The sequence below is a fragment of the Malania oleifera genome, chromosome 1 (assembly GCF_029873635.1).
Source record: "Malania oleifera isolate guangnan ecotype guangnan chromosome 1, ASM2987363v1, whole genome shotgun sequence".
Taxonomy (NCBI): domain Eukaryota; kingdom Viridiplantae; phylum Streptophyta; class Magnoliopsida; order Santalales; family Ximeniaceae; genus Malania; species Malania oleifera.
In genome coordinates, this window is record NC_080417.1 from 77382641 (window position 1) to 77405846 (window position 23206).

The 23206-nt window shown below is 34.8% G+C and overlaps 1 protein-coding gene across 1 annotated transcript; it reads right to left on the reverse strand.

Annotated features, from left to right (window-relative positions):
- Positions 1–624: 624 nt before the first annotated feature.
- LOC131161604 (uncharacterized) lies at positions 625–2942 on the reverse strand. Its single transcript, XM_058120898.1, has 4 exons — positions 2864–2942; positions 2112–2302; positions 1964–2027; positions 625–1361 (listed from the first exon to the last, which is right to left on the reverse strand). The coding sequence occupies exons 2-4, from the start codon at positions 2267–2269 to the stop codon at positions 1053–1055; spliced, it is 531 nt and encodes a 176-aa protein (XP_057976881.1). The 5' UTR covers positions 2270–2302; positions 2864–2942; the 3' UTR covers positions 625–1052.
- Positions 2943–23206: the final 20264 nt, after the last annotated feature.

Genomic DNA, 23206 nt, shown 5'->3' on the forward strand with positions numbered 1-23206 from the left:
TGTGATTTTCATTGATTAGTTAAATATTACATATTGAACCCCCCCCCCCCCCCCCCCCTTTTTTTTTTTTATTGATGTTGACTGAAATTTTTAGGACATGAATATAATAAGTTCTAATGTTGAAATTTTGATTATATTGCATATTATGGTGAAGAACATATAGTAATTTTTTTTTTTTAAATACATCTTTCGCTTCTAATATTGAACAGAACAGTAACATAAAACTTTGACCTACATTTTTCAAAATCTTATTACATAAACAAAACAAAGCATGATTTTTCATGAGAATATTTTTACCCTTCATATAAGACACCCAAATGGCTAAATGCACATGCCCTAGATTTATTCCGTAAAATATCAATCTTCAGTAAAAGTACTAATTGAATATTAACATTCTTGTTAAAAAATTACCAAATAATTATGTTCACCTTGTAACTTCCTCAAACATCTATGTGCAAATTATAAATTTTGTTAAAAGATGTTACACCATTAAACGCCATTTGGATCACAAAATCAAATATAACCTTCAAATTACATTTAAAAACTCATATTCAAATTACACTTGCATACCCAACCGCAAGAAGAGCGTAGATGAAATGCAATGGGAACATTGGGAATGCTCTATTACCAGACACACAACCAAACCATAAACATTTACTTGCAAGAGTTATTTACAAAGCAGAAGACTTCAACAAATCAACACAAGCTGGCTCTATACAGTTCATGGTGCCAACAGATACAAATCAGAACACCCCTCATTCTTCCTATTTTACAAAAGACCCATACTCTTAAGAGAGGAGGGAAAAAAGGTGCGCATCAAGCCTTTCTCCACAAGACAAGGATTGGCATCGCCGCCTTTGTTTGATCGACTTAATTACAGTGATATTAGCTAAGACATAGATTAATAATACAAACAATGTATATACATACAGAATTCGCTCTCCATCAACTTCCTTTAAAAAAATTTCAAAACTCCCTCTGCATTGTTAAGTAGGATGTGTTTGTGTGGACTTGTGGCATCTAGCTTCCCGCTATGTACACTGCTTGAAATCTTAAGCAACTGCTGGGATGCTGGAACTTTGGTGATCCCTATTGAGGCAATCGAATCCTTCTACCCTTACTGCAGCCGGTTTGGGCCCAAACTTCGTTCGAACACACAATCCCATGCGTGCTGACGATGATGGAGATAACAAGCCCGAGGGGGAAGAGACTGGCAATGCTGATAAGGGAGCAAACCTCTCGTCCCCAAACCGAGCATCTTGAGCTAATGGGTTAGCAGACCTACTAGGAGGTGACCCACAAAAAAATGGGGGCGGCGATGAAGCCATATGGGTCATGGATTGCCCTGCACCATTACCTTCCTGCAAGAAAATAAAATTTTAACAAATCAGGGGAACTACTCGGTGCAGATCTTAACATGTAAGAATCAACCTGGCTTCCTATCAATAAGAAAATCAAATAAATGTTGGGCTAAGGTAACTTCAAGTAGGAACAGATGAAATTTTTATGCAGAATCAAGTAGTCCATGAACTAGATAATAGATTACTTGGAGAGCCCAGTATACATATATAAGAGCTACCACGCCTCCATACAATTTCAATTATAGCACACTATTACACAGCCTTAAAAACACAACTGCTAGGTGTCAGCCACATGGATCCCTTTCCTGCCACCGTACAAAGACAGTAGGCAAATAATACATAGTACATCATCTTCTTGGTTACACAGAAAAAAAATGAGAATATACTAAACATCCAAAATTTCCAGCTATCAGAAATCAAAATAATAAAAAAATTAACTAAATTCAGTCAATAAATCCAACAAGACTCATGTGAACTAATTTATTTATTGATTGATGATAATACATACATCAACTTTTTCATTCCTCCACTGCCTCACAAACGAAACTAAATTGAAAAGGAACGAATAAATAAATGTTGAAGTTAAAAAAATTTTGACTTACCTTCATGAGAATCATGTCCAGAAGCTCTACCCCTGCTTTTGATTCGCATACCTCAGCCGGATGACTGCGATTCGTGAAATAGAAGAAGTTAATACGAAGATCGACACAGTAGGCACCAGAATAGCATGAAGATACAACAGAAAATTACCTCGGGTAGCATCTCAAGGGCCTGCCCGGACTGTTGATTAACATGCTGACTCGCCGAGGTTTGGGGCAAACAACCGGCTCCCTCCGATCAGAGACGAAGGCGGACCTCGTCTCTTCACAGGCCCAAAAGGCGTTCTGCTGAACTTCGAAGTGATTCATCCTTGCGAACGATTCCGTTCCGCAGAACAGCGCCTGTTTAGATCGACAAACGTGTGAGTTCACACTAAATTCGGAAACCAAATTTCAGATCCAAAACTGGAAAAGCAAAATTAGCTCATAAATCCATGACTCTAGTGCAATTTTTGTAAGATCGGGAGCTTATTGACACAAATCGAGGGAACAATGTTCAAAATTGACTTTAAACTATCATATTTCCTTGAGCATACATAAGAAAATGCAGATCTGGGCATCAAGAAATTACATCTACCAAAAAAATATATATGTAATTAAAAAAAAATACATAGCTCTCGTGGATCTCAAAAAGGCTCGCTGAGAAGAGCAGGCAGAAGCAGGAAAAAAAAAAACTATGCTTTAATTGATAATCAGAAGTTCTACTATTTTGTAAGCTATTTTAGCTGAAAAATTGATTTAAAAGAAAAAGATCCTCAAAAAAATTAATAAAGAAATTAAATTGAAGATCTGCCGAACCTAAATACAGGAAACAACTTCAACATGGAACCATGAGAACAAAGCTCAGCTAGCTAACAAAGGAGAGAGAGAGAGAGAGAGAGAGAGAGAGAGAGAGAGAGAGACCTTCGGCTGGAGGAGCTTCCGAGTCTCCGAAAGAAAAAATGGTCGCTGCGCCACACGAAAGGTGGAAGAGAAGGAACTCGGAAAGGGTAAGCCCGACTTTATAGAAGGAACAAGTTGGCGATCTTTGACCAGTTCCGGCTATGCGGTGTCGTTTTAGGATCAGGATTTTGAAAGGAAAAATAAATTAATGAAGAAATGAATCAAATGATAAATGATTTTTATTAACGCACCCTTTGTTTTCCTATCTCAAAAAGAGAAGAAAAAAAAAATCAAATATCAAATATTAAAAAGATAAATGTGACAATATTCATACTTTTGAAATTAATCTGAGAAAATTGTATAAAAATATTTTATTTAAAAATCATGGATAAAAATTTTATGAATTTTAAGAAATTTCTCTAATTTGATCTCCTTGAAAGTAAAGTTTCTAATTCAAGGGTTTGAGAAGCATATCCCCGAATTAAACAACGTGGATTTTCTAGGTGACAAATTTGATTATATCCAAAGATAAACTCATATCCAATCTTCATAAAAGTAAATTTGATCGCAAATAATGGATGTTTAAACAAAAAACAAATTGCACAACTATAATTTAAAATTTGTTAATATTTTTCTACTATAGAATTTGTCGAATAGTAAAGATTAAATCAATGTATTCTTTTTCTTTTCCTTGTTTCTTTTTTTAGGCCTCCTTTTGAGAAAGGCCACAAAGAGTACTTAAAACCAAGATTAAAGTTGAGTAATCCTATTAAGATAATTAATCATGAATTTATTGAACTTTATCCAATTAAATTAATTATAAACTGATTTGTGTACGGTAGAACAAGTCTTAGAGTAGTTATATATATATATATATATATATATATATATAAAGAAAAAGGAAAAGGACATTTGTAAATGTGAGTAAAGAATGTGGGAGTTTAGCATATTTTTAAATTGTTTCAAAGTCCATGAATTTGTTTTTAAAGTCCAGGACCCAATTATATTTAAACATAGCATTCAACTTTGGAGTTAGGTATAACTCCTATAAAAAATAAGATAAGGGAGGGACGATTCAGATGTTATGAACACTTGTAACGTAGGTCTTATAATGTACCCGTGAGGAAGAGTGAGGCAGTAGAAGGGATACGGATAGACCTAAAATAACTTGAAAGGAGATAGTGAGTAAAGATTTAATATCCTTAAATTTATCAAAAGAAATGGTTCATAATCACATAAATTGAAGAAAAATGATTCATATAACCGATCCCACTTAGTGGGACTAAAGCTTGATTTTGTTGTTGGTGATGTATTCATCTTTGGAGTTGCTTGGAGTCCGGCAAGCTTCTTAGTTTAATTATTCTTAGGACTGCTACATATTTCTTTGAATGACATTTCTTTTGCCGCCACAACACTCGAATGTTTATCTGGTTTTCTTGATTGCTTTGAAAAGCTAAGGAACATCTTGTTGATTCTATGCATGTCATGTTTTATTCATCCATGTTATGTAAGCTTGTCCCACATGAAAAGTTATTCTATCCATGCATTACATCTTGTTGATTTAACGCAAGTCATTTTTTATTCATCCATGCTATTAGATGCCCACTTTCAATGCAGCATCTCTGTATGCTTTCATGAAGTCTCAAAGCTTCATTCAACCCTTCTCCCACATTCAGTCATATGTATATAATTGAAGTGGTTGGGATGAGCTAAGTTCGTGAATTGTTTTTTTTTATTTTATGGTTTTTTTAAAAATTTTGAACAAGTGGCTTAGAATTTGTTTCAACCATCTTGTTTACGAAAAAAATATTTTTCCTTCTTCATGAACTTGATAGTTTCCTGTAAAATATTCACATAATTTTTTCGGAGCATAACTCTTTTATGTACTTTTTCTCTTTAGAGTGTTTAATATTTTTTTTAGTATATCCTTCACACCTTCTAAATGTCTTGCACTAGTGATACAATTTTTTAATCTCCAAATACGGATCCACGGCAAATCTTCCCGATTTACTTCCTTGACTCTCTTCTATAGCACATCGTATTGGTAATATAATTTTACCCTCATTAGAATTTGCCAATAACTGATTGTCAATCAATTGTTGATGTCTTCTCAACTTGTTTCTCTTTGCACGTTGTCTTCGTAATACAGTTTTACCCTCATCTGGATATTATAGTTACTAATGATCCGTCCTTGACTTAATCATCGATGTCTTATCGTACTGCTTCTCTTGACACATAATCTTGGTAGTACAATTTTAACTTTGTTGGGACTTGTAGTTACCAATGACCAGCTGTCAATGTCTTCCCAACTTGTTTCTCTTGGCACGTCGTCTTGGTAATATCATTTTATCGCCAGATATTGTAGTTACCAATGATCGATCACCGATTAATCATCGATGTCTTTCTAGATTGCTTCTCCTAGCATGTCGTTTTGGTAATACACTTTTACCCCCCACCAAGATGTGTAGTTACCAAAGACCAATCACCGATTAATCATTTATGTCTTTCTGGATTGCTTTTCTTGGCACGTCGTTTTGATAATACAATTTTACCCTCACTCGTATATTTTAGTTACCAATAATCGATTTTTGATGTCTTCTCGACTTATTTTTCTCTTCCCATGTCATCTTGGTAATATATTTTTACCCTCATCGGAATTTGTAAGTACCAATGACCAATCGCTAATATCTTTCTCAATTTTCTTTTCTTGGACTTACTTTCTTGCAATGGCAATTTTTTTCTAAAGGTATGATTTTCATCTTTTTTTCTTTATATTTATTATTGTGTGTTTTTTTTAGGTAGGGATGTATAAATACTGCAACAAAAAATTGTCAAATGCAGCCAAGGTGTGAGAGCAGCAGTATCAGCATCTGAAGAATATCTTTTCTTCTCAAAATGCACATTTTAAGAAAAGAGTAATTTGCAGACCATGTTATTGATTCGTGACAATGCCCATAAAAGTGAGGAAGAAACTATTGTCTGTCCTTACTATAGAAACTTAAAGAGTATTTCTTTAATTGATGAGAACCATCATCATGCCATAATTAGTCATGTCAAATCATCAAGAACATTAAACTAAATGCGGAAGCATACCTGAATCCATAGCATTCAAAGATGTGTCAAGCCATGCGGATGACCTTCCAGATCAATATGTAATGTCCAGAGAATTCCTTTTGCGTTCTCTGTATTCTCTTTTGGTGATGAGATGACAAAAGAGAAATTATAGAAGCATCCATGTAATCCGGGGACCATAATTACCACTATATATATAATCATTGGCCATATATGTGTATTTTTGTTTTCATTCATCATAATAAACAGAAATAACCATTAAAGTATCTACACATTAAAGGTCCACAATCGCTTCGGATACATTAAAGCCCATTATAATCCAAAATAACCAATCACTTTTAAATAGGGCATTTCCTTATTAGACAGTCCACAACACATAATTACTTCACATATATGGCCATAATTAAATTTTGATCCAACAATCTCCCACTTGGGCTATATGTGTAACCTCATAATTATGTATTACAAAAAATAACCAAATGAGCTCAATTTTGCTACCATACCGAAATGTTTCTATAACCAATCCGGTCCGTCAATTATACTAGCATAGGATCAAAGCAACCTTTGTTACAATATTCATAACTCAACCCATCAATAGTCACATATGCCAATACAACTGAATGACATGGATTATGATGTGGATGTGTAGCATGGAAATTTCATGCAATGCGATCTTAACATGCCTATTTCCAATTGGTTCACCTTAAACCTTAGTGAGATCAAACCATAACATAAATTAGAGTGTGAAAATCAAATTTTATTTCTACAGAAAATAACCTCAAAATAATCTATAAACTGGAATAACTAAAAACATGTCTATATAAAAAAAAACATCCATAAATTACAAACTCCCACTAAAATCGAACAATATCTAAAAATATGACACCCATCTGAGTAGTGTGCTCATGAAACTGTTTGGGTGGCAATCCTTGTACCAATGTGCTCTATAGACAACTGACCACTCTGAACTCTTTCTTTAACAACTAGGAACTTGATGTCTATATGCTTCGACTTCGTTGAGCTCTTGTTGTTGTTGGAATATAAAACTGCAAACTTATTGTCACAAAATAACTTAAGTGGTCTATCAATACTATCCACTATGCGCAGCCTTGTGACAAAATTCTACAGCCATATTCCATGATTAGACGCCTCATAACATGCTATATACTCTGCTGCCATGGTGGAAGAGGCTATAAGAGACTATTTAGCACTCTTCCAGAAGATGGCACCTCCAGTAAGTAGAAAAATATAGCCTGATGTAGATTTCATCCTATCTCAGCATCTTGCAAAATCAGAGTCAGTATACTCGATAATCTCAAGTTGATCTGACTTCTGATATGTGAGCATGCATTTTTTTTTATCTCTGTAAGTACCGCAAGACCCATTTAGCTGCTTTCCAATGTGTTAATTTAAGTGTAATGTAGAGATCTAGAAAATTATAATTATTTAAAAATTAGGAAAGATAATAAAATGAATAGATAGATAAATAATAAGGGGAAAAGGGAAATTTTTGAAAGAAATAACAGTAAACCTCGTCGATGAATCTCCTGTCTTCGTCGACGAGTGTTCTTCTAGGGATGGTCAACAAAGTTCAGTCCCTCGTCGACGAAGAGATCTCATGTGAGTGAATTTCATATTTTAAGTTTCGTCAACGAATGTATCCTCTGGTCAACGAATTCCTTTCTATGGTTCGTCGACGAATCTTGTCTTCTCATTGATGAAGCCATGTGGCAACATGGTGTATAAAAAATTTGACGAAGCTTTTCTGCAAAGAAATCATATTTCTCTTTGTTTCTCTCTCTCTCTAAAACATTTCCCTTGCCTTCTCTCTAAGATTATGGCCCAGATTCAGCCTAAATCAACAAACGGAAACCGCTACAGTGTTCTAGGGGAGATTCTTTATATATCCAACGAAGCAAATTTCTAAATTGGGTTTTTCAGGAATCGCTCCAAAGTTGAGGTAAAGGTTAGGATTCTTAGTTTTTGGGGTTTTAAATTTTGATTCGAGGTTTATAGGTTGAGGAAATGTTGAAATAATAGGTTATTTGGAGTTTATCTTATTAAACTAGGGTTTTTAATTTAGGGTTCGGGTGAGCATCACAGGCATCATTTCAGGATTCCTATTGGCGTAATTCAAGAAATCAAATAAGGGGAATATATTAAATCGGTATTTTTTAGGAAATAACTAGCGAAAAATGGAAATATTGTGTATATATGTATATGATTTTCATGTGGGTTCTAAAATACCAACCGATTGAATTGTAAATTTTTGAGTTTAGGGTTGTGGTATTAAATATTATTTGTGAAAATGGAAAGATAAAATGACAAATTTTCTGGTTTATTTTGTAACAGATTAAATGTATATTTTCAATATATGAACGATGAATATGGGTTGGCTTATTTTCAGTGAACGTATGAAATATGTTGCTAAATTGTGTGGCATGAGTAAATGATGTTTCTGTGTTAAACTATGATATATACATATGTATGAGATGCTGGAAATACTGGAAATGTATTGAGAATTAAAAGGTGATATGAATTATTTTGCATGTGTTTGGTAATGTTAAATTACAATGTATGGTTTGAGAACTCCGATGGACTAGGAAAAGGGCACAGTACTGTTGCAGATATGTATGAAGCACTAGTGCACCCACACATCTTTGATAGAGTGTGGAGATGGGATGATCGATTTTGTTAGGGAAGGGTAGTGTCTCCCTAGAGTCTAGACCAGTGTGGGATCAGCCAATCGTACCTACAAACTATAGAATGTGGTTGATTTGACTCTGGAGAGCTAACCAGGGTTAAGTCCAGCCTTCGAACTGCACAACCCGTCATAGGGCAGAAGCATGATTAGGATTTATCACCAGTATAAAGGATTCTAAATGCATAATTGTAAGTTTAACCATGGATAATATGTGAACAATGGATATGAAATGGCAGTTATGGAAGCAATGGATATAAAAACAGCAGACGAAAATGACATGAAAATAGAATATATGAAAATAAACATGAAAATAGAAAGAGATGATAAATATGTGACACTTGAATATAGAATATGAATGTGAATGTAATGAATGACAGAGAGATAACAACATAATGAGTATTGTATTAAAGTATTATTAGTATTAAATATAGTACCATTACATGTATTTAGGGCGGGGTCTACTCTTCGCTCGAGGGCTTGCTGAGAAAGGCGTGGGCCCTGATAGGTATTAAATGTAGTTATAGGCTGCATAACATGTTAGGGTAGAGGGAAGCTACTTGCATGGGCAGGTAATCTTTCTTATTCTCGGGAACTTCTACGAGAAAACCTTTGCGTGAATGTGTGAGTGTGAGATAAACTAACCACCTGAGGGCTTACTAAGTATGGTAAGTACCCTGATATGCTTCAGTTGTGACCGTGGGTTGCTGAAAGTATCAGAGCATAGGGTTGTTACTTGTATGCGTGGATAATCACCCCTATCCTTGGGAACTCTCGTTGGTAAAAGACCTTGCATATGTTTGAGTAGGAACATAGAATGATTTCATAATTGTGGTTTATTTGAAAATAATGAATATACATGTATGTTGTACTTAAGCCTCATGTTTGTCACACGCTAATTTAATGTACTCCATCCTTACTGAGACGTGTCTCACCTAATAGTTGAATTTCATCTTTTCAGCACCTTCGTGGGATCAAGCTTAGAGAGCTCAGGCTATTGTAGCGTTTTTTAGATAGAGGGTATAAACATTGGTTATAATATTTGGGGTTGTAATATATTTATGTTTTCAGAGTTGTGAATACTGGATGTTGGGTTACGTTTTTGAGATGTATATAGATGTAGAAACTCTAGTATATTATGGAAGAATTGTTATTATTTCCACTACGTAACTGATATAGAGCCAGGTTTTGGTAAATGAATACATCGCACCTGGGCCCCACTTGGCGGGTTCAGGGCGTCACGAGGTGGTATCATATATATCTTTCAAATAACAATCTGAACCCTAGCTTCAGGTTCGGGGCATTACATTTTGGTATCAAAGCATTAGGTTTTGGGATTCTACAGACTCAAAGATGATTAATACTAGAGTATAGGATAGGTGATAATAAGGATAGGTAATGGGTAGGCTAGGTGTTGGGAAGTATAGGATTTTGTTTTGTAAACTGGAGACGGAAATCCGTCGATGATTTCCTGTGATTTTTTCGAAGCAGTCGATGGCCTTAGAAAAGCCACAACAAGCCTTAGATGATTTTGTTTTTTAGCTGTAAAACTGGTCTTAAATTGAGAAGTTGGGTGTATATTGGGATTTAGATTAATGATAATGTTAAGTAGGTTAAGATATTGGAATTCTTATCCCTTTTATGTTCTATTTGTAGGATGGTTCCTAGGGATGAGGACATAGAGGCTGAAGGAAGAGACGATTCGACGATTTACAGTAAAGAGGATATTGATACCTCCACTATGTTGAGGGGCATAGCCCGAAAGGTCAAGGTAGAAATGAGAAAGGATACTAAAGGGCAGAACTGTTGTAATGCCTCGGACCTGCCACATGGGGCCCATAGTGTTAAGAGACCAAACATGCGTCTTTGATACTATTCACGCAGCATAACTTAATTAAATAACCTCAAACAAAATACTAGAGTTCTATATTTACATATGCAAACCCATAAAGTACAATCTCTTTCTTCATATTACATAACTAGGACAAAATATATTAAACATAAAACTACATGCATATTCGTTCTGGTATCCACTCACAAAAGCTAACCCCACCCTGGAGCTATCTAAGCTCGATCACCTAAAAAAGATTAAATATTTGTCGGGGTGAGACACCTCTCGATAAGGAAGAAATAAGTTATAATAGTGTGTGGCTGAAGTGTTTAATATATAATTACAAAATATACATACTGTTAGCTTTGGTGCAATCCCAAGAGGGGGGGGGGGTGAATTGGGTATTTAAAATTTATTGCCTAGGCTAAACCAAATAAGTAGTATTACTTAACCTAGGGTCTGTCTATGCAAATGTAAACCTAATCATTCAAAATATAATATACACGTGCAGTAAGTAAATTTTGGAAATGTAAAGAACACGCACAATATGTTATCGGGGTTCGGCCAACTGTGCCTACATCCCCGCCTCTAGCTCACAAGCCAGAGGATTCTACTAATAGCTCACTTAAGGGTGGAGTAACACCATTTACAACCAGGTCAAATTATCACAGGGCTGACCTCAACCTTAACCAGGTCAATTGGCAAGGCTGACCTCAACCTACACGCCTTAACAAGACGATGCACCTACCTTTCCTAACTGGGTCTAAGCCAATTCGGGACTATTCCAGGGCTAGTCTCCCTCTTCAGGCCCGTGCCTGGATATACAAAAAATGTGTATAAAATTTGTACACGGAAATGAATTTATTTCCTATAGAAAAAAAGGCCTCACCTGCTTGTCCAGCCAACTGACCCTGTGAAATACACTACCCAGTCGTCTGTCCAGGCAACTAACTCCATGAGAATTTGAATTTTTAAACCTCAATGGGAAAATTCTAAAAATCAGTTTTTCAAATTTGAACGTTATAAAAACTTGGTGAACACTCCAAGTAACTTGGGGAATAAGGAAACTAATCTTAAATCTTCTATAAATACTACCTTAATCCTAAGAAATTCATAACCAAGCAATTACACAACAAACTTGCATTCAATCTCTCAATCTCTCTCAAAGTTTTTTATTGCTCACACTCTTGCTGGGGGAAATCACTTGAATTACTGCTAAGTCATTAACCGACGGTTCTCATACTAAGTTTTCTCAGTCACAAAAGAACCCTCGGTGATCTCTACAGTTGAGCTTCAATTCTATTTCATATTTGATATTTAAATTCTTGAAGTACATAGTGCTGAAGTTGTACTAATCTTCTCTATTTGAGAGTGTTCTTGTACGCAGCTATTCTTTTGTATTCTTGCAGTATTTTTGACAATTCAAGGTGTTTGGATCGTTGGCTGAGCGTGGGGTATCGCTTAGAGAAGCGAACTCTAGCCTAATTGAAGGAGTGATAGAGTGAGGGAACATCACTTGGAGAGGCGGGCTCTAGCCTACTGAACGAGTGTGTAAATGGTGTTGTTTCGTCCAGCAAAGGAACTAGTTTAGTGAATCCTTTGGTAGTTTGCCAAAGGCGAGGACATAGGCTGGGTATAAGCGAAACCTCGTAAAAATCGTGGTCTCACTCTCTCTTTCCCTTACTTTTTACTTTCAACATATATTAACTGCGTAGATGTTTTAAATTTCTAAATCATATATATTACGTGGATTATATATTAAATAAACTTAAGCTTAATTTGTTTTTGGGATTGCAGAAAGCACAAGGGAGTACGTCGGTTGATCCATACTTTGCAAATCGTAAGGGAGTATGTTGATTGGTGAAACACCCAAAGACTCTTTGACTGAAAGTTTATTTAACGTCTAAGCTTTTGGAAAGAGTATTAAATTTTATATTGCACTTCATTTTGAGAAAGCAAATTTATTATCACAAGGCTTGCATTAACCATAGGGCTTGAATCAAACTTTCATATATACAGGGCTGCAAACAAACAAAAGCTGAATCTTATATCTTAGTTTGGATATTGCGGTTGATTAGAAAAATTGATTGGTTTGGTTGATTGATTGGTTACTTGATTGTTTAAGTACTTGGGTTGTGGATTGGATATTTTTTTAAGTATTGGTTGTGTATTTTGATAAATCAAAAAGAAGTCAAGAATTCATTAAAAAGAATTAAAAGAAAATTTTAAATCCAATTAACCCCCCCCCCCCTCTTGGGACTACACCTTTGTTTTTGATTGATATCAAAGCCATGTTATAGAAAATATTAATTAGTAGCTATACAAAGATCTTAATGGTACACTTAGGTGTAGCTCCCTTTGGAGAAGGACAATCCTCAACTAGGCCACCCATCTTTTGTGGTTTAAATTATACATTTTGGAAACAAAGGATGAAAATATATCTTCAAACTATGAATTGGAAATATTGGGAGGTTTTCACGGATGGTGACCTAATTCCCATCAAACTAGTAGATGGAAAACAAGTCCCTAATGAGAAAAAGGACATGACTGAAATAGATCACAAAGTGTTGTAAGTAAATTCTAGTGCTACGAATGCTTTATATTGTGCTCTAGACACGAATGAATTCAATAGAGTCATGGCTTGGAAAAAAACCAAATAAATTTGGGATAAGTTAGAGGTAACACATGAAGGAACGGTTGATGTTAGAGACAATAGAATTGACATGCTAACTAGTGAATATGAAGCTTTCAAAATGAATACGGATGAAACAATCACTAGTATGTATACTAGGTTCACCTATATTATAAACTCGCTCAATGCCCTAGGAAAAACATATCAACTTATGAAATAATTAGAAAAATTCTTAGAGGGCGGCCACCTATATGGGAACCAAAAGCCACTGCAATAATCGAAGGAAGAAATTTGAAAAACACCTCTTTAGATGAACTTATAGGTTCTCTCCTCAGATATGAAATGTCAATGAATGAAAGGAATGGAAAAGCTAAAGCCCAAGAATCTATAGCCTTTAAAATGTCAAACAACAACTCTAGTGATGAGGATAAAGATGAAATGGATGAAGATGAATTAACCTATATATCTAAGAAGCTAGCAATGAATCTTAGAAGAGAGAATAAAAACAAGAGAAGAATCCAAAACTCTTGATCAAATGAAGAAGAAACCAATACAAAGAAATCAAAGAATAAAATTCCCACATGTTATAATTGCAACAAGGCTGGACATATAAAATTAGAATGTCCACTACTTAAGAAAGACTCTAAAAAGAAAATGAAAAAGGCAATGAAAGCCACTAGTTGGGATAGTTTGAGTACAAGTAGTTTGGAATGTGAATCAAGTGACTAAGAGGTTGCTTATACTTGCTTTACGGCTTGGGACCATGAGAAAAGCTCCTCATCCAAATCCTTAAGTAATTCTTGTAGTGATTCATCAAATGAATCCAATGATTAGTGTATACCATCTTATGAAGAGTTACAAAATGATTTATTCAAAGTGCATAAGATATTAGTCAAAGTAACAAAACAATACACATCATTGAAAAATAAGAATGAAGGAGTGATTAAAGAGTTTGAATCTATCAAACTTGTTGAAAAAGAAAAAGATTCAAAAATCAAGAAAATAGAAAATAAGAATGAAGTTGTGATAAAAGAGTTAGAAGTTAAAAATTTTGCTGAAAAAGAAAAAGAATTAAAAATCAAGAAATTAGAAAGTAAGAATGAAAAATTGATTAAGGAAGTAGAAGACTTGAGATCCCAGTCCTCTATGGAAAATGAGAAAGACTTATATATTTTTGAATTAGAGGATAAAATTACTAAGATGTCCAAAAACCAAGAAAAGGGTAAAAATATAGAGAATTATGAAATTTATGATCTTAAAAAGGAAATTGAGGATCAAATCAAAATTATTTACAATTTCACTAAAGGAAAAGAAAATTTTGACAAAATGATTGGTTCACAAAGAATGTCTTTAAATAAAGAAGGCATAGAATTTAATGGAATTAAAAATAAAAAGAAAAAGAATCTTTACATGGGATACTTCACAAAAGCCTCCAAGGACCATGCAAGCACTTCTTCAAATGTTTACACTCACACCATATGCTACCTATGTAAAAGAAGGGACATATAAAGTTTGAATGTCCATTCAAGAGAAAAGGTATGAAAACAAAACAAGTTTGAAGAATTAAAGAAACATCCTTTATTAGACCATCATGACCTAAGAAAGTATGGGTACCTAGATAAAAAGCTTTGTATGGAAAAACTCAAAGAAGAGTTTAAAAGCTTATCTTATTAAAACAAATAAAAACAAAAATAAAATTGTTAGCCTCAATTAATGAATGATTCATACAAGCCTTAAATTAGAAAGCATTAAGATACATGAAATTTTGATGTATATATGAAATCAAAAGAAAAGAATATCTAGAACTTGTTGCATAAGTATTTTGAAGAGAGCTTAAAAATCGAGAAGGTCAGCCGATTGATCATAAGTTCAGCCAATTGACTGAACAACACCTTTAGGGAGAAATGATAGGTCAGCCGACTGGACATAAGCTCAATTGACTGACTGAAGGTAAAATTTTTTAAAAAAACTTGAATGGAACTTAAAACGAAATAGAAGATACCTAAGCAACATTTGAACAATATAAAATGTGCAGTACAATGCACATGATAATGATGTACTCCATACTTATGTGATATGTAATATGCTACATGTGTATATCTTGAAATTGGTGTCTTGAAATTTCGAAAGACAATGAAAATGATTGATGATTTAATGGCTCACTATGTATTGAAAATCTAAGCATGATTTTTGAAACATGAATTGTGATATTGATATATGAATATGAAATTAATGCTTATGATGGATCAACATGGATAAATGAAAAATTTACATCAAAATAATTTAGTATTCATGAGCTGTGCATTATATGACATTAGCATTGGTATCTATGAAGTATATTAGTATCCATGAATATATAAATTGGTATTTAAGCATGACAAGTATAATGGTATCCATGAGTATGTTGTAACATTGGTATAATATAGATATTTGATATTTGATATCCATGAGCATATACATGATATAAATAAAATGTTTGAAAACATGGGATGATAATCTTAAAAACATAATTGGTATAAAAAACTAAATGTATTAAATTCAGGGGGAGTATTATGACTCATTGCTTGTATTGTGACTTTTTTCCTAATTTTTAAATTGGTTTCATGAATTATTTTTTTAATTGGTATCACAGAGTTTCAATTGGTATTATTCTTTAATGTTTTAATTGGTATTAAAACTTCAAAAGTTCAATTCGAATTAATGAAAATCTCAAATGGTATCATATGCTTAAAATGTATGTTTGATATTCAAAATATGATTTATTTTTCGATATCCTACTCTTTTTGATTGATGTCAAAAGGGGTAGAGGTTTTGAGCAAAAATTGAAAAATTGAGCTTGATATTGAAAAATTTTGATTGAAAAATTTTGAAATTTTTTGTAGCAAAAAGGGGAAAAGTATTTTACAAAGGGGAGAAGTATTTGACATTAAATGATTTTAAACTTAACATGATGTGATGAACATGATATTGTATGATATTGAAATTAGTGTTGATATTGATCATGAAATTACAAATATTGTTAAGATGCTGCTTATTTTAAGGGGAAGTCTTTTTAAAGTTTACTCAAATTTTTACTCCAAATTTGTCATCATCAAAAACGAGGAGATTGTTAGCCTTACAAGGCTTAACATCCTATTTTGATGCCAACAAACAAGTGAAACTTAACATATTTGTTGAGTGATGATATTTTAGGACTCACAAGGATCAAGCATGAAAATGCAAGCTTATACTTCAAAGAAGGATGATCATATGAAGCTTAAAGCATGGATTTGAAGATGATATTTTAAAACTTGAAGAATATGAGAGAAAACTTAAAGTATATCAAAGCTTGAAGAAAAACAAGAGAGGCTAAAGAAAGCAAAAGCAAGAGAGCCTAAAGACAAGACAAGCATAAAGACTCAAACACCAAGAATGTTTATAGACTTAGAAGTATTTATGTAAGTGCTTCATATTTTAAATACTTTGAAATAGTGTTGAAGCTTTTTTAGGGTTGAATATGGACTTAGAGACTAGATTTTTAAAACCTTGGAAAATGTGTTTGACAAAGTTATATTTAAGTCTTTCAAATAACAAAAGGGTTTAAAAATGAAAATGAAAGATTTTCAGAAAGTGGACTAGTTAGCCGACTGAGTAAAACACACTGAGATTGGCCAGCTGACTGACAAAACATCAGAATGAATAACTGCCTAGCCGATGACAGTTTGCATTGAGATCAGTCAGACGACTGACACACCTAGCTGACCGACTTTGTTGAACGTGGTTGAGCCAACCGACTAACAAATTAATTGAATTTATTTCGGGCAGACAAAAAGGCCCTCAGCCACTTGTCTAACCGACTAACCTTGTGTGTTAGCTTTGGTGTATTCCCAAGAGGGGGGTGAATTGGAATTTTAAAACGTATTCTTAGGTTAAACTAGATATTAGCAGAATATTACAACCTAGGGTCCTTCTATGCAATCCCAAATGCACAGATAAATATAATATGCGAAAATTTGAATCATGTGCATCATTTACATTATAACATACATGTGCGGTAAATATAAAGTGCGGAAATATAAACAGACACATGATATATTATCAGAGTTCGACCATCTGTGCCTAACTCCCCTACTCTAGCTCGCAAGCCTGAGGATTCCACTAATGCTCACTTAATGGGTAGAGCGGCTCCTAATACAACCAGGTCAATTAGCACAGGGCTGACCTCAATCTTTACAAATTCTCCTTGCGGGGGCAGAGAAGGCCCTAACAATCCTTACAGGCTGGATTACTGCCCCCTCAGGCCACACTTGGAATACAACCGAACCACAATACAAACTAAGTACAATATAATGCTTCTTTGATAATCAGATATGTACTAATATAAATCAATCAAATGCACATCAACTATATTGGTAAATGTAAGCTCAATGATGTGTATTTTTGTGCAAGTCACACTCAACAAGATATGATCACAAGAATGCTCAAGAGTGTTCTAATCAGGCTATTTTTTTGAAACAAGTCATATCAAATCTCAATAATGAATCATAGTTTCAAAGATGCTGCAACAATCTTTAAATCAACTCAAAAATATTGTCTTCAATGCAATATGCTCAAGAGTTGTTTTAAAGAATAATATAGCTTGTTAAAAATATTTTGCACAACAAAATCAAACTATAGGAATATTTGCAATGACAATGCAAAGATCCTTAAGCTAATGAGTTTTTCCCAATACTAGATTTATCAAATAAAAATTTGTGGGAAAACTCTTGCTTGACTCTCCAAAAATAATATCAAATAATCAACTAAACAATTGGGAGTATTATCACTATCTAATAAACACAAGGACAATCAATAAACTCTCACAATATCAAGATGTATCAAGGGAATGAATATTTGAGAGTATTTTGGGCAAACTAAGATTTTGAGATAGAGAGGATTTTTGCTAATGATTTTGACTAATCTCATGTTAATCCTCACAAATGAACCCATATTTATAGACAAGATAAAAAATATAACCGTTTGGGACCTACATGTTATTCTTAGAAAAGTATAAAATGCTTAGGAAATATTAATCCCAAATTAACCCATGTTTACCTCGGGTAAATTAATTTTAACCCGATAAGGTTCGGGTGGCTGAACCTAGGTTCGGTCACCTGAATAGACACATTTTTAAAAACCCTAGAAAATGGTTCGGTTGTGACGCCCCAATTTTCATACAATTTTTATCTCAATAATATATAAATAATCACACATCATCCGTAACATTTACAAATCGGCCACGTCAACATCCCTACTACCATTCGTACTACCCGACCCGTATTGGGTACTAGGTAAAAAGTCATTTTATTTATAAAACTTAATAGCGGAAGAAAGTGTATTTATATCATTCAGAATACAATACCCAGAATATCTACATAAACACATATACATCATTATCACAAACTCGAAAACTATTCAACACTAGGGGAATTACACCTCCCCTAGTCCAAAAACTCACCCTGTGTATTAGGGTCTTAGCTCCCAATGGTCACGAAGCTTTTTCGCTTGATCTATCCCTATTCCTTAAAAATTTAGATAATTTGGGTGAGACACATCTTAGTAAGAAGGAATAAATTATTTACAGTTTGTGGCCATATGAGTTCAGTTATAATACACTTTACTTTTCAAACCATCGTTTCATATGAGAAAATACACTAATATACACATTCACATAATCATATAGATATACAGCACAAGTTTTTATTAGATTTAAAATCATTCTAAAAATTCAATAATTTCCAACACATATTTATCGCGAAGTTCATAAGAATAAGGAAGGTTACCCACCCATACAGGTAGCTTCCCTCTGCCCTAACACGTTATGCAGTCAGGTATGGCCACATCTGATACTTATTAAGGCACTCACCTTACTCAGTAAGCCCTCACGCGGAGAGTTTGACTTTGCCCCAATTATTTATATTATTAACTCACACTATTCCATTTCTCAATTTTATCATTCTTTATTTCTCAATTTACATTCTTTCTTTCATTTCTCATTTTAGCCAATTTTATCATTCTTTCACTTTTTGTTTCTATTTTACTTTCCAGCTCATGAGTATCCTTAGTATCAAATACCAACATCGCGTCTGTAACTCATAGCTACCGTGAGGATCTTTCTATCCATGCCATGCTTCCCCCCATGATCAAGGTTGTGCGGCCCAAAGGCTGGATCTAACCCCGGTTGGCCGACCCGGTTAGATCAAATATCATATCACATATCGCGTCTATAGTACAACTGGCCGACCTATAACCCTGATCCGGACTCAGGGGGCTCAACAACCCTACAAAATGGTTCAGTCGACTGTCACGCCGTATGCTCCAAGAGCCCGTGTGGTTGCACTAACACCACTAGCAATGGTACCGTGCTCAATATCATAACCATCCATCAGGGTTCACTACCACATACCCGTATTCATTATGCGGTATTAACATTTCATCAATCATATTCTAGTATATCATAATTAATTTCAATATAAATATTCTCATCATTTTCTGTGCACATTTCATCATCTCGTAATAACATATATCATATTTCACATATTTTTCACTTTTTCCCAAAATACTCATATCAATCATTTGTACAAACTCATTTTTCAAGAAAAACATTTCTACTCACATATAAATACCATATTTCATTAATTTTCACTAATCAGATCAATAATTCTCATTTCAATATTTTCTCAGAAATTACTCATCGTTATATTTTACACTCCAAAATATCATAATTTAAAATTACTCAAATGCCACACAATTTATCTGATATTTATATCATAATAATTTTCAGACAAAATATCATATGCTCATTTTCACATATTAATTCAAATAGTAATTCTAAAAACACTGTTATAATTTATTACCTTTACCTGGCTCACTGAGAGTCTTGTTAGAACCCAAATCTCACGCCCTTGGCGCCCGAAACTCAAATCCTGAAATTCATATTTTTCCTAAATTAATTAATCTATTTCTCCAAAATAATACCAATGCAACCTTCCCTAAGCTCCATATACCCCGAATTATCATTTAAACAATTATTTAACACTCCCACTTAATTTTCTAAATTTTGCCTATGGGTCCCAAAATTACACCTGCAGCGCTCACCCGGGCCTTTAATTTCAGAAATCCTACTTTAACCTTAGATTCTCAACATTTTAGCATTTCTAAATTAATACTAATTAATTAAAAATAAGCACCTTAATAACCCCCCGTACCCTAAATTTGGGGTTTTGCCCATGACGACCCCACCAGAATTTCATCTCGCTAGACTTGAAGAGAATCATCCCTAGATTCTCATGGTGGTGTCCGTTCGTCAATCAGACTTATAATTTGCAAGAAATTAAAGAAAAAATAGAAATTGGCTTACCCGAGGAGATACATCTACGCCACTCCTACCACCAATTCACTCCGGTAGAATTGACGGCAGTAGAGAATGGAGTCCAGCGGTATCTTCCGATTTTTGATCCGGTGAAAATCCTCCACGAAATCGAGAAGAGAGGGAGAGAGAATGAGAGGAGAGTGAGAAGAAGTTGCAAAAGAAATAAAAATAAGGGGGGGTGGCTGTGCAGGATGAAGAACATCCTGAAGCTTCACAAAAGCTTCAGGAATGTTATTAATAATAATAATAATAATAATAATAATAATAATAATAATAATAATAATAATAATAATAATAATAATAATATATTTTATTAAATAAAAATAAAAATAAAAATAAATTTTAATTATTATTATTTTTTTATTTTAAATGTAATTAATTAATTTTTTTTTAGAGTCACTCCACTAATCTTCTATATCCCTTTTTGGGATTATTACATTCTCCCCTCCTCATAAAAATTTCGTCATTGAAATTTGTTATTCCCTTATTTCCCATCCTTAGCGAAAATACTTCCAATTTTATTAATTACCCTCACTTATGACGGAGGAATACTGTAGTTACAACGAGGGTTCTGGGAGATTACAACTTTTCCAAAATTCTCCCAAAGCCATTCATATTTCAAAATTAAAACCCCCATCTATCTTACGTTATACTATACAAATAAAAATATACAATATTATTCCTTTCACTTGATTGGCTCAACTCTATGCTCCACCGAATAAGTGTGGATATCTCTGGCTTATCTGATCCTCTAGTTCCTAGGAAGCCTCCTCAAAGGCATGATTGCACCACAAAATTTTCACCAGTGAAATCTTCTTCGTACGTAGCTCTTGTTCCTTCCAGTCAAGAATCTGCACTGACACTTCCTCATAAGCTGAAGTATCACCTAACTCCAGTGCTTCATATCTAATCATATGGGAGGGGTCTGGGACGTATTTCCTCAACATAGAAATGTGGAATACGTCATGGATCCTAGATAGGACCGGTAGTAATACCAAACGATAGGCAACTGGACCCACTCTCTTAAGAATCTCGAATGGTCCAATATACCTAGGGCTCAGCTTACCCTTTCTCTTGAACCTTATAACTCCCTTCATCGGAACCACCTTTAGGAACACGTGATCTTTTGCGTCAAACTCCAATTCTCGTTGAAGAGTATCAGCATAACTCTTCTGCCAACTCTGTGCTGTCCTGATCCTGTCTCAGATGAGTCTGACTATATCACTGAGTTTGCTGTATCAGCTCTAGCCCCAATACCTGCCTCTCTCCAACCTCATCCCAGTACAATGGGGACCGAAACCTCCTACCATACAATGCATCATATGGTGCCATCCCAATGCTGTCCTGGTAGCTGCTGTTATACACAAACTCGACCGGTGGCAGATACTGCATCCAAAGACCTCCAAAGTCCAGCACACATGCTCGTAGCATATCCTCCAGAATCTGTATCGTCCTCTCTGTCTGTCCATTTGTTTGAGGATGAAAAGTTGCGTTGAATGATAATTGAGAACCCATGGCCCCTTACAGACTCTTCCAAAAGTGAGATGTGAACCATGGGTCTCTATCTGAAACTATGGACAATGGGATGCCATGGAGCCTAACTATCTCTTAGATGTATAGCTTTGCCAATCTGTCCATGGAGTAGCTGACTCTGATCGGCACAAAGTGGGCAGTCTTTGTCAATTAATCCACCACTACCCAAATAGCGTCCTGTCCATGCAATGCCAGCAGTAATCCTGTGACAAAATCCATCGCTATATGCTCTCACTTCCACTTAGAAATGTGGAGTGGCTGCAATGATCTCGCTGATCTCTAATGCTCAGCCTTCACTTGCTGGCATGTCAAACATTGATCCACAACCTGAGCTATCCTCCTCTTCATGTTACTCCATCAGAAGAACTCTTGAAGATCCCTGTACATTTTAATACTACCCAGATGTACAACATACAGAGACAGATGTGCTTCCTCCAGAATAACTTTCTTGATCTCAGGATCGGCAGGAATATATAACCTGGTACGGAACCACAAGGCTCCATCATCTGAGATGCTGAACTCTGTTTCCTAACCATCCTATACCTTTCCCATAAGCTCTACTAGTTTTGCATCATTCTTTTGAGCTACTTTAATCCTCTTTTGTAGAGTCGACTGCAAAACCAAGTCAGCAATGAATGCCTGGTGATCACCCTCTACTAGCTCCATGTCGAGCCTCTCTAGATTCATTTGGATCAGATGCTGAATTTACACTACATATTTAAATGCATTCACTAATTTCTAACTCAACGCATCAGCAACCACATTAGCCTTTCCCGGGTGGTAGCTGATAGTGCAGTCGTAGTCCTTTATTAGCTCCAGCCACTTCTTTTGTCTCATATTCAATTCCTTCTACATAAAGAAATACTTTAAGCTCTTATGGTCAATAAATATCTCACACCTACACCTATAAAGATAGTGCCTCCAAATCTTTAGTGCGTAAACAACCGCCGCCAACTCCAGATCATGGGTAGGGTAGTTCTTCTCATATTCTTTCAACTGTCGTGAGACATAGGCTATCACTGTCCCTCACTGCATCAACACACATCCGAGCCCTTTATGGGACGCATCACTGTAAATCACAAACCCCTCTTCTCCCGAAGGAATCATCAATACCGACGCAGTGATGAGTCTGTTAGCTTTACCGTGATCCCAAGAAGGGGGGGGGGTGAATTGGTATTTTTAAATTTTATCTCCTAAGTATTCCT

What these genes read in the sequence shown, in the direction of transcription:
- LOC131161604 (XM_058120898.1), bottom strand. Translation starts at nt 2,269, where the DNA reads ATGAATCACTTCGAAGTTCAGCAGAACGCCTTTTGGGCCTGTGAAGAG. An exon ending in CCCTTGAGATGCTACCCGAG is followed by an intron (nt 2,028 to 2,111) that starts GTAATTTTCTGT and finishes CACGAATCGCAG; the next exon opens with TCATCCGGCTGAGGTATGCG. An exon ending in TGGACATGATTCTCATGAAG is followed by an intron (nt 1,362 to 1,963) that starts GTAAGTCAAAAT and finishes ATTTTCTTGCAG; the next exon opens with GAAGGTAATGGTGCAGGGCA.